General features: G+C 40.6%; 1 protein-coding gene across 1 annotated transcript in view; it reads left to right on the top strand.

The window, feature by feature from the left end:
- The first annotated feature begins 3006 nt into the window (after positions 1-3006).
- The window catches only part of STYX (serine/threonine/tyrosine interacting protein), a 44249-nt gene continuing 34225 nt past the window's right edge, over positions 3007-13030 (top strand). Inside the window, exon 1 of the mRNA XM_044664715.1 lies at positions 3007-3300. Coding sequence (XP_044520650.1) covers positions 3244-3300 — 57 coding nt within the window. The 5' untranslated portion in view covers positions 3007-3243. The remainder of the gene's footprint in view (positions 3301-13030) is intronic.

The following is a 13030-nucleotide window of genomic DNA, read 5'->3' as shown; positions in this document are numbered from 1 at the left end:
CTTGAATTTGATTGATTTAAAAGTTGATTTAAAAAATCCTTTCAGTAATCATGGATTCTTATTTACATTATAATGCATTACTTTGCCTCTCAAATCAACTGGTTTTTGTATAGTGTATCCTTCCATTAAAAAAATACTTTTTACTATCTACTTGATATTGGGGGAAAGGCATTGTTTTAATTATTTTTCCCTCTTTTCCCCCACTGAGATTAAAAGTTGTTTTGTTTTCTAGTAGTTGGACTGTGGAAAATTTTACTTGAATGTAATACAGTCTACTAATTGGATACAGCTTGTGTAGGAAATACTCCTTTTGGCTCAAAAAGACTTTTTCTGCACAATTCCTCCCCCCTATAAAACATTAAAAGCTATAAGGAAATATGTCACTTGACACTGATTAAAAGTGCTGTGGCTTAAAAAGGAAAAGTAGTGATAATTTTTGAGCATTAGTTTAGCATCATTTCAAACCTGCAGTTTAACTGAAACTAAATCAGCCTTCAAGCATTAGCTGAATGTTGCCCTTTTTAAAAAAGCTCTAAAATCCTTTCTAACACTTATTCTGTGATCACAGCTTCTATACATACATAGTGGCAGAAAGGGTAGAAAACAGATTGGGACTGCTTAAACTACAAACCACTTAACAATTTTATAGATATATTTCCTAAAACAAATCATTTGTATTCCCAAGACTGTATTGATGGTAATTTGTTTAATTAAAATGAATACTTGCGTTAGGAGCAATGTCTTTAAGGCCCTACTCATCCAAAGGCTAGATTTTCCTTAAAAGGTACAGAGACCTTCCTCAGGCTTCTGTCCTCAGATCATCGTGAGCCACAAAAAGGCAGTAAAACTAAGCTTAATCAGTTCTGTTTCCTTATTGAATATCCTTTTTCTGCTCTAAATTTCCTTCAGCCAAGACTGTCAGATGTTTTTGCAAGTATCTTATTTTACTTCAATCTTAAACCTAAATGACTAAATTAGCCTGAGTCCTGGTGTAGTTAATGTGTGAATGGATGAAAATACATTAAGTACTATTTATTATATGATGATACAAATTGTAAAACTAATACAATCTGTCAGAGAATACATAAATTCAGCTCCAGGTTGAAAGGTCATGAAGACCTAAGTGCAATAGTAGGCCTGGTTTCAAGGCTCAAAGAGCCTTAGCTAATTGAACTGACAGTGCCTGGGGACTGCAGAGAATAGAAGCAAGGTAAATTTATAGGATATACTGGTTTAGATGCAGTTCCCCATTTCATCAGAAGAAATAAGAATTTACTCCCATATTTAAATTCTTTGAGTCAAACAGGCTGGGTGAAAATGAAAAGGAAAGAGGAGAGCAAGTTATCCCTGACTATGGCAGTTCTTACCAGTTCTGTATTATTCCCCAATTCTGGGACAGCCTTGGGGCTATAGTTGACTGGGAGGGGGTAGGACAAGATTGCCTCTTGTGGTGTTGGACCTTTTTAACCACTGAAATGTGTTTTGAGACTGAAGTCAGGTCATTCTGGATATGTATAAATACATCCTTAAAAATCTCCCCTTTAATCAGGTGTTCTTTGTGAATTAGCAATTATTAAAAGGTTTTTACCATTTACCCAATGATGTCATAGCTACTTATTGTTTTGGTAACTTGTTAAATTATCTCAGTATTATTTTCTAGTTAAAACTAGGAAAAGATCAAGTATCCTTTGTTACTGGTTTAATGTTATGCAAGTCACTTTTGGACTCCTGGAAAATATCATGACTAAATAAGATTCTTTGCAAATATAAACTGACTGTAATCTTAATATTTTTTTCCTCTGTTAAATTACTTGCTACCTTTGTCTGTAACTGAGGGAAATATAGTATTTAATTTTTCTTTAGTCACAGGTTAATGAATATAAATTTTTAACAAAAAAGGCAGAAAAGATATAGGCATGATAGGAAAAAAAATGTTAATCAGGAATCAGACCAGAGGTTAGTCACAAAACTTCAAGGCCTGAAGGGCCACTTCATAATGAAATCTGAGATTAGAAAATATGGAACAGTTGCAAATCAACATTGGTTAGAGGGCTTTCCTTGGCTGCAGTTCCCTAAACCCTTTCCTCAAAATTATGCTGATCCTTACTTTATGCTAGATTTTTTTAAACTATGGAAAGTTTTGATGTTATATGACATCTGAGTAGTGTGGATTTATTTTTGGGAGGTGTACAATTTAGGCCTATTTCATTTTTGTACAGAGCTAGTAGAGGAACTTCATTTACCAAAGTAGATCTGGCACCTACTTCAAAATATATGGTCTTAGTTGTTTGATGCCTTTGAAACTATAACTGGCTTGTACTAGGTCCATAAAGACTATATATGTTTAAGAGATGGTTCAGGTCAGCCCTCTCCACTACACCATGCTGCCTATGCTAACGTTAATAAAAATGCGTTAGGGTTGTTTTTGTTTTTTTTTTTTGTACTCATGGAAACACTAGAATGCCCATTTCATAAGTGTAAACACAAGGCGGGAGGCAGGTGAAGCCATCAGCACAAAGGACATTATTAAAAATATCAAGATTCACCTTAAATTGCCTCAATTTTCCCATTTGTTAGAGGTCATCCTGTGGTGTGGTATTTTAACAAACGGCCAGCTATTCGGGTGACCACCTTCTTTACGCAAAGCAATTACGTAAACGGAACTTCGTATTCCTTGGCTGAGAAGTGGGATCCAGCCTGGCCTAGCTTTGTCTGAGACCTATTTCCCGAGTCCAGTGGCTAGACAGCAGCAACAGATGCAGCACGCGGCAGGAGGAAGTGCCCGCGTCTTTACGTCAGCTCCGCTGGCTGAACCAGGGGAGGGGCGTGGCCACGGCCGGCGCAGTGACACTTGACGGCGGGAGGGTAGGGCAACCCTTTACGTGGTCCCGCGTTGGTTGGGCAGGAGGAGGGAGGGCGTAGGGCGGTCTAGAGCTCTTCCTCTGCCAGGGTGAACTGAACCGTACTGCTTAGTAGTGCGAGAGGCTAAAGGGGCGGGGTGGGGGTGAGGAACAGCATGGCGGCGGAGCACGAGCCACCCAACGCTCAGCTGCCCCGTCGTCGCCGCCACCGGAGTCGCCGGGAATTAGTGGCCTTCGTGTGTCAGTAGCCAGCCTGCATCCCTCCTATCCCCGGCCCCCTTGTCTGCTACAGCTGCCGCTTGCAGTCCCACAACTTGCCTGAGGGCTACGGGCCGGACCTCCAGCTGGCCCTCTAGACTACACCAACCAGCTAGCTGGGGCAATGGAGGACGTAAAGTTGGAGTTTCCCACCCTACCACAGTCCAAAGAAGATGCCGAGGTAAATCAGGCCCTGGGGAGTATCAGGCAGTCGCCTGCCCAGAGATAGGCCTTTCCCGCGTCATAGCCCGGCCTAGGGGCGGTCCCCGTGCCGCAGCCTGGCTCCTTACGTAGTCCGCCTCTGGCGAGGGGTCTCCTGTACTGACCTGGTAAGGGTTTCGGAGGGAGGCCTGCCTCTGGGCTGAAGCAGTGACCCATACCTCGTTTCTTTCAGCGGAGGGCCGAAGGGAGGGAGTCAAGGCATCCTAAACTATTTTGCCTGCATTCTGTAATGTTCTACGCCAGTTTTAGCTAGAAGAAGATACCCTTGCCTTGTAGTAGCCAGGCTAAGGATTAAATCCAGACTAAGTTTTAGCCAGTTTCTCTTGGGACAGGTGTTCCAAAGTTATCACCAAAGAGAAAAGACTTCAAGACTCAGAGGACAGAATTTTGCAAGTACACTTGTAATTTTCCAAAGTTAGGTAGAATTCTGATTAGGGGAGGAGAGGAGGGAGAAGATTTAGTCCTTTCTATTCTAGAAATTTTGTCTCTTAGAGATTAATATAGGGAGTAAGGTGACTTGAAGCTATTTCAAATGCTTCCGTATCCTATACTTTTGTTTATGTTTACTATTTTGGTTGTTCGTTTATCTGTAGTTGAAATAAAATGACTGCTTAAAGTCTTGAACATATGGAGATAAATTTCTGGGTTTCAGATGCATGAATGTATGGTGCTAGAAAGAAATCTAATATTAATAGTGATCAGAACCTTCCAAATTCCAAACTCACCCCAAAGGTGTATTTGAGAAAAATAAATGAAAGAATTATTTCAAGATGAGCCTGAAAAGGAAGCGTTTTGTTACTCAAAGGTGCCATCCTTTACACTCTTAAACTGAAGGAGCCTGGTAATAGTGGTAATCTGCCCTCTTCTGTGGATCAGGAACCCTGAAAAAAAGAAGTTATTCAAGAATGTCTATTAGTAGAACCAAGTCTGGACTTGGACTTCTAGAAATCTAGAAGATTTCCTTTAAAGTTTAAATATAATTCATACAATTCTGTCATGACAAAATCTGCCTTTTAATGTTGGACCCACAGCCTAACATTTTGGTTCACTGCTACACATTAGAATTTCTTAATATTCCTTAGTGATTTTCCTAAATCTTAGGAAGACTTTGAAAACAGTAGATTTTTAAAATCCCATTTTTTATATTCAGAAATGAAAAACAAGAGCTAAGTAAGCTTTACAGTATAATTGTTTTTAAGAACCATTTACAAGATTAGCAAGAAAAATGATGAATTAAATAAGTACTGCAAATCGTGGGAAGTTACTCTTTAAAAACTGAAAGCAATATCATTTTTATCTTGTATTTTTAAAAAATCATCAAAGCAATATAAAATTTATCTAATAATACTTATTTGCATATTTACACAGTGAGACCTCTCCAGTTTTCATATTGATTTATTTGCCTTACTGTTTTTCGTGGTAGAATTTTTGGACAAATACTATTTATGTCTAAGGTTTGAACTATCAAAATAACCAGCTAAATCCTCTTAAAGCGTCTTTATTGGAACTAAGGAAAGAAGTGTGAGGTCCAGTTGGTGTTTAGTTCACATCTGGCTTTTCGTGATCCCATTTAAAGTTTTCTCAACAAATGGAATGTTGGGGGGTTTTTTTTTGCCCCCAGCTCATTTTACAGATGAGAAAACTGGGGTAAACAAGGTAAAATGATTTGCCCAGCATCACACAGCTAATGTCTTGAGTTCATATTTGAACCCAGGTTTTCTGATTCTATACCTGGCATTCTATCCACTATGCCATCTAGCTGCCCTCTGGGGGGTAGAATTCATGTAAGGTGATTGAGTCTTGTCCAAGGAATTGGTTTATGGCTCAAATTGACTCCATTTCAAGGAAACACGCTTTATTATAAGGGAATGTAGTAACAAAGTGGCTATAGACAGTTAGCTAGCTAATATAGTTAGTAAGGTAAAATAGGTAAGTAAGGTAAGCCAAGCAAAGGTGAAAGTAAGAGTAAGAGAAAAAGAAAAAATGTGAGAGTGATGTGTAGGGGTTTTCCGAAATGCGTTTTAATCTTGATTAGTTATTAAGGAAAGGGTCATTTGTTTGGACTGTTGTTGCCCTGTGTCTCCAATAACTACCCATTGTCCTCTTTGGTCTTTTTGGCTTTACTCAGGGCTCAATTGTTTGCTCCCGGAGGGGGAGAGGGAACCTAAATACAATGTAAATTGGATGCTAATAATGTTAAATACCCTAGGGCAAGTTTAGGTCAAATGTTGTTCTTTTTTGTGCAGATTCTAAGGAAGGCAGTGAGTGTGGAAATTGAAAATTGTTTGAACCTAGTCCTGGTGTGACTGGGGAACTGAACCACCTTTATTTGCTATTCATAGACACAGCCAATGACAAAGATTATATCTAAAGATTGATTCGAGAAGTTTTCTCATAATTGTAAATCTGAGCAACTCATATGTCTTATTTGAAAAGTTCTAATCAACTAGTTATTGGTTCTGTGTTCTTTTGATTGTGTTCAGCCTCTTGGAAGTGTTTGTGGAACATTTCAGCTCATATCATTCCTCACTCCAAATAACATAGGGCCCACAACAGGGGCAAAGGTCAGGCTTCTGAAACTACTACTTCTTGTCAGGGGTGCATGGTCAGGAATGAGCATGGAATCCTGTATTACCAGGTGGGCCTGGGGTCGTAACAAGGCTTCTTGGAGTAGGAGGCAAGGTCCAGTGGTTGGGGGTATACTTGTAGCCACCACCTGGAACTGGAACTGGGAAAGTCAAGAGGCCACAATTTTAACAAAGCAACTTAACAGGCAAGGACCAAATAGCTAAAGAAGCAGTGTGTATGAAGGAATACCACAGGTACCCGAGGGAAGGGAAGACTTAAGGAAGTCCCAGAGGTTACTGGGTTACCCAGCAGAGGTAAGTTTCTCACCATGAGACACAGTCCTAGAGAGCTGGAAGATGGCATTTTGGATCCATTGAGGTATTCCAACATTTGTAAGGATGGAAATAAGAGAAGGGAGAACTATGTGCATTGCATACTTAGTCTAGGAAAGAAAACAATCTGATAGTAGGCCAAGGAGTGGCATACTTTCAAGGTTAGGTCAGGTGTGTCTAGGAGCAAGGCTTGGCACTTTGTCTGTCTGCCACTGGTCAACCTCCTGTGGCCTTTTGTTTCAAGTACACTGGACCCAATGCAGGGTCTGAACCTCAAGGGACTGCTCAACAATCAGTTTGGCAGCTTCCTCCGGTATCATGGCAGTGTCTGCAACTGCTCCCAAACAGGGAGGCCATCCCTGAGCTACTTGTGTCTAGCTGCTTAGAAAAGTAGGCTACAGGACAGTTCCAAGGTCTGCATAAGGACCCCCAAAGCATATCCCCTTCTCTCCAGAATTGACAAATAGAACAGCTTATCAAGGTTGGGTAAAACTAATGCTGGGGTAGATATAAATTTGGCCTTTAAAGTATTGATGGCAGTTTGCTGATCAGGTCCCCAGAGCAGAGGCTTGGGAATCAGATCCTGTAGTTGCTTTATACAGTGACTTGGCAGTTATGCCGAAGTTAGGGATCCAGATCCTGCAGAAGTCTGCCATATCTAGAAAGATCCTAAGTTTTGGAACTTTTTCCCCCATTGGGGCAGGGATGGAAAGAATAGCCTCCTTTCTTTCCCTTGTTAGAAATCAGGAAGTGGGAGTTAGTTCATGCCCTTGGTATTGGTCAAGAAATCTGGATCTCTTTTAATGAGACTTTGGATCCCCTTTCTCTCAGAAAGTTTAAGGTCTTGATAGTGTCAATATGTGAAGACTCAAAAGTCAGGGCTGCAGATAAGGATGTCATCTTCATATTGGGTGGTCATACTGTTGTTGAGGTATAAGTACCTTAGATTCTTTCTAAGGGCATTGCCAGATAGATGGAGGCTTTCCCTAAATCCTTAGAGAAGGACCGGCTGTGTTTATTGTTGTGGGAGGGGGTTGGCTGGCTATACCCACTCAAAAAAAAAAAAAAAAAAAAGAACTGAGAGTCCTTGTGTAAGGGAACACAAAAACAGATAACCTTGAGGTCTAAAGTTGTGACTACAGGGATCTGGGCTAGTATTGTGTAGGTGTGGATAGTGATTATAGCCTCAATTGATAGCCCTTAAATTCTGGACCATCCAATATTTCCTCCCCTACCCCCGCCCCCTTTTTTTATAGGGAGGATGCGCATGTTATAGGGAGAATGGGTAGATACCAGAAACCCATGCTGAAGAAACTTGTCTTTCAAAGGCTATAGTCCTGCTTTTGCCTCTGGGTAGATATAGAATCGCATCCTATGCAGGAATTTGCTAGGATCTTTCATGTGGACAATCATGGGATCTGCATGGGTTGCCCTTTTAGGGACTCCCATGTCCTAGACTTGGGGATTGATCTTCTCCCATACAGAGGTGGAAATGTGGAGGAGACTGCTTAAAGGTTCATCAAAGAGTGTGATGGTGCCAGCACAGGAGGAACCTCCAGCAAGGCTGAATTGTGTCCCTGTTTTTAGCATAATGCCTCTTCCTACCAAAGGGGACTGGGTAGGAATGATTACCAAAAAGCTGTACTGGATAGGAGATCCTCAGAACTGGCAGGGGAGTGGATAGGTTTCTAAATACCTTTGCTGGTGCCCCTCCATCCCAACTATGTGATGCCTAGAGGACAGTTCCAAGGGCTGCATAAGGACCCCCAAAGCCTATCCCCTGATGCTCCTGAATCCAAAAGACAATTATAATATGAATTTCCCACTTTTAGGGTTCCTTGAGGTTCCTTACTATTTGGGGGGGGATGTATAGGGATAATTGGCATTAAAGCATCAGGGTCTGGAAAGTCAAAGGTTTCCCTTTTTGATTCCAAGGCCCTTTGCCCCCCGTTGCACTTTCATAAAGATGCTTGGGCTCCTTACCCCCGTCCTCCCTCCAGGGGCATTAGCACCCTCAGTAGTTCGGGGGCGAGCTCCACTTAAAATATGCTGTTTTGGGGTCATTTGGTATGAATTATCATCTTCCTGGTGTCCAATCACAATAGACACTTTCTCATAGTGGGATCTGAGAACTGAGGTAGGACAGAGTAAGTGACTCCTGTATCTATAAGATGATACATTTATCTGCCATATCTATTGCAACCCTGAATTCGGCTATAGTGATGGAGAAGGGAGGGAGTTGATCCAACCTCTGGGCCTCATCACTCAGAGTCCTAAGGAGACTGGAGGGCAGGGAATTAGTTCGTGGCTCTACCTGGGCAGTCCTGTTTCCATTCTATCCACAAGTGGGATAGGTCCTGGGTAGATTATACTTTGGTGGGCAGTTTCTTTACCAGTGGCCCTTCTTATCAAGCGTGAAGCATGAGCCAGTCTCTCAGGGGTTCCCTTCTTGGTTGGTAGAGATGGCAGCTGCAATCTCTACCTGTTCTTTGCTATAGGCTCAAACCTCACAGTCCTTCTCAACCTTTGCCAGATCCCTGTTGTTAAAATCTTTAAAGGCCACATCAAGCAGTTGGGATGGGGAGAGGGAGAGTCCATGGTCCCATGTTTAACTTTTGTAGTTTCCTGTGAGTATCTGAGGCTAGCTGTCCAGTAAAATGCATAATAAGGATAATTTATGTCCTCTGGCATTTCAAGTTTCATATTTATATACTCTTTTATGGCTTCTACCAGCCTGCTCTAAAACAGGACTGGATAACTTTCTTGAGTTTCTTATGATTAACCTGCTTCATCATTACCTGTTGCATGCCTTCAGTGGGGTACCTTATCATGTGGTCTCTTTTTTCTCCATCTTGATTTGATTGATGATCCCAATAGGGGTCAGCCACTGGAATGGCAACAACCCCCACTGGAAATCTGTCTTCTGCATTAGTTTCAGCTATGCCATCCCCCACTTTCTGGGCTAGTTCCTAAATCCTCCATTTTTTTTTTTTTTATCTATGGTACAGCAAGAGGAAATAATGAAGTCTAAATCTGCCCAGAACAGGTCAAACTTCGATCCCCCTGACTTAAATCCCTCTAGGAACTTGGTGGGACTCTCAGAAAACCTTCCAAATTTCACCTTGATCTGGGAGAACATGGAGGAGGGGACCTGAACCTGTACCATCTCCTTTCCTGTTGCCACTTCTCTGAAGGGTACAAAGGGTTGTAGGGTCTTTAGCCAAAGCTGCACATTGGACACTACTCTATGGTATAGTAAGGACTGGGTAGCAGTGACTGTGGGAGTGGTGGATAGAGTAGAGAGGGGAGGGCCTGAGTGAGGAGGGCAATGGGCTGACAGGGAAGATTTTGCTGGAGGGTTTAGGAGGGGTTCATCTAGGAGATGGGAGTGGAGTGTTGTCTGGGGAGAAATCCATCCTGGCAAAGCACATCCGTAGTTGTTCTCTTGAGTTTTGAGTCCTATGCTAGTGTCATGTGAAAGCTAGAATGTAAGAGATTTCTGTCTATTTCCTCTTTCTCTTGCAAAATAAATCTAATTGCAGGAAAGTATTATAACTTATTATAATTTAGGGTCCCATTTACCTTCCATACGCCAAATTCTAGGAGATATTGCAGTCATGCATTCTTTCTTAGCTATTCCGTTTTTTTCCAGTTAAAAAGGAGACAACCTAGTGAGTTGTCCTGTGGGATTGAAGAAGCCTGACCTGTAGTGAAAGATAGGGAGAAGGGTACAGGGACTGTTTGCCAAGGCCTCCAAAACAGGAAATAGTAGAAGGGAGTAGAAAAAAAAAACCCAGGCACAGAAGCAGAATGAGTTCTACCTAGCCTGAAAATGGGCATAGAAGCAGTCTGCCCTGGCGCAGCAATGGACAAATTCTTGCTGTGGCTCCAAACTTGGAATTCCCATAGAGTATCCCCCACCTGTCAGAACTTATCTGTGGAGAAGACCCAATCCAGTGTTTCAGCTAAGCTCAAGTACTCAGAGCTGAATGGGAAAAGCCCTAAAGTAAGGAGTAGTAAGCTGGAGGAGCTGAGGCAAGCCTACCTTGAGATGGAGCAAGTCAAACCAATGACAGCAGAAGACTAATTTCCCCGTGTTGGATCCCAGAAATGATGTAGGGCAAAGTGTTTGGGTCTGGTCCAAGGAATTGATTGATGGCTCAAACTGACTCCATTTTGAGGAAACAAGCTGTTTTATAAGGGAATAGAGTTACAGAGTGGCTGTAAACAGCCAACCAGCAGAGTAAGTAAGGTAAAGTGGCCAAGGTGAAAGAGAGGGAGAGGGTGGGTAAGGGTTTTTCAGGAATGCTTTTAATCTTGATTAGTAACTAAGGAAGGGGATCATTTGTTTGGGTAGTTGTTGCCCTTAGTCTCCAGGGAACTGATAATCACTTTACCCAGGGATCACTCCAGTTTGCTTACTGGGGAGTAGGACAAGCAAATCTCAGTATAAATGGGATACTAATGATATGTGAAATACCCTGGGGCAAATTTCAGTCAAGTGTTATCTTTTCTACTCTTAACCCTTTTTTTTTTTTTTTTTAAATTTTTATTTTTTAGAAAACTTTTCCATGGTTACATGATTCATGTTCTTACTTTCCCCTTTGTCCCCCCAAGCCCCTCCCCACCATAGCCGACGCAAATTTCCACTGGTTTTAACTTGTGTCATCTATCAAGAACTATTTCCGTATTATTGATAGTTGCATTGGTGTGATTTGAGCCTACATCCCTAATCATGTCCTCATCAACCCATGTGTTCAAGCAGTTCTTTTTCTTCTGTTTTTTTCTACTCCTGTAGTTCTTCCTCTGAATGTAGGTAGTGTTCTTTTCCATAAATCCCTCAGAATTGTCCTGGGTCATTGCATTGCTGCTAGGACAAAAGTCCATTACATTCGATTTTACCACAGTGTGTCAGTCTCTGTGTACAATGTTCTTCTGGCTCTGCTCCTTTCACTCTGCATCAATTCCTGGAGGTCATTCCAGTTCACATGGAATTCCTCCAGTTAATTATTCTTTTGAGCACAGTACTATTCCATCACCAACAGATAATGCAATTTGTTCAGCCATTCCCCAATTAAAGGGCATACCCTCTTTTTCCAGTTTTTTGCCACCACAAAAAGCTCAGCTATAAATATTTTTGTACAAGTCTTTTTGTCTCTGATCTTTTAAGAAAGTCAGTGAGTATGGAAATTGAGCATTGTTTGAACTTAGTCCTGTGTGCCTGGACATATACCTGCTGTTCATAGACCCAATCAATGACCTTTATGTCTAAAGATTGATGTGAGGAATTTTCTCATAATTGTGAATATTAGCAACTTATATGTCTTATATGAAAGGTAGCCCCATTCCAATCAACTAGATTATTATTTTTTTGTTCTTTTGATTGCATACAGCTACTTGGAAGGGTTTGTGGGATATATCAGCCCACATCAGAATAAGCAATAAAAAGGGGTAGGAAAGAAGAACTTAAAAGACCTGTCATGTTAAAGAATGAATGGTAAAGTATTCAAAAATTACATTCAAATGCTACATATTGAATATTAGGATGCAAAAAGATTTCAGCAAGTTAGAATGGTGAGTAAAATATAGTATTAAATTTAATTTAATAAATTGACCAGTATGTATAAAGCACCTACTATGTGTGGGCCACTGGAATGCAAAGATTAAAAATTAAATGGTATCTGCCCTCAAGGAACTTAATTAATCACTCGGGTTCTCAACAGTCTAACAAACAAAAATCACATGATTATCTCAATAGATGCTGAAAAAGCCTTTGACAAAATACAGCATCCATTCCTATTGAAAACATTGAAAAGTATAGGAATAGAAGGACCCTTCCTAAAAATAATAAACAATATATACCTAAAACCATCAACAAGCATTATATGCAATGGGGATAAATTAGAAGACTTCCCAATAAGATCAGGAGTGAAACAAGGATGCCCATTATCACCTCTGTTATTCAACATAGTACTAGAAACACTAGCAATAGCAATTAGAGAAGAAAAAGAAATTGAAGGTATCAAAATAGGCAATGAGGAGACTAAGCTATCACTCTTTGCAGATGATATGATGGTCTACTTAAAAAATCCTAGAGAATCAACTAAGAGGCTGGTAGAAATAATCAACAACTTTAGCAAAGTGGCAGGATACAAAATAAATGCACATAAATCATCAGCATTTCTATACATTTCCAACACATTAGAACAGCAAGAGGTAGAAAGAGAAACACCATTTAAAATCACCCTAGACAATATAAAATACTTGGGAATCAATCTGACAAAACAAACACAGCTATTATACGAAAACAACTACAAAACACTTTCCAAACAGATACAACTGGACCTCAACAATTGGAAAGCCATTAACTGTTCATGGGTAGGATGAGCTAACATAATAAAAATGACCATTCTACCCAAATTAATTTACCTATTTAGTGCCATACCTATCAAATTACCAAAAAACTTCTTTACTGAATTAGGAAAAACTATAACAAATTTCATTTGGAATAACAAAAGATCAAGAATATCAAAGGAAATAATGAAAAAAAATGTGAAGGAAGGGGGCCTAGCAGTACCAGATATCAAACTATACTATAAAGCAGCAGTCATTAAATCAATATGGTACTGGCTAAGAGATAGAAGGGAGGATCAGTGGAATAGACTGGGGGTTAATGATGTCAGCAAGACAGTGTATGATAAACCCAAAGAGCCCAACTTTTGGGACATGAATCCACTATTTGACAAAAACTGCTGGGAAATTTGGAAAACAATATGGGAGAGATTAGGT

Source organism: Gracilinanus agilis, chromosome 2 (genome assembly GCF_016433145.1).
Source record: "Gracilinanus agilis isolate LMUSP501 chromosome 2, AgileGrace, whole genome shotgun sequence".
Lineage (NCBI taxonomy): Eukaryota > Metazoa > Chordata > Mammalia > Didelphimorphia > Didelphidae > Gracilinanus > Gracilinanus agilis.
This window is presented reverse-complemented; position numbering and strand designations above follow the sequence as displayed.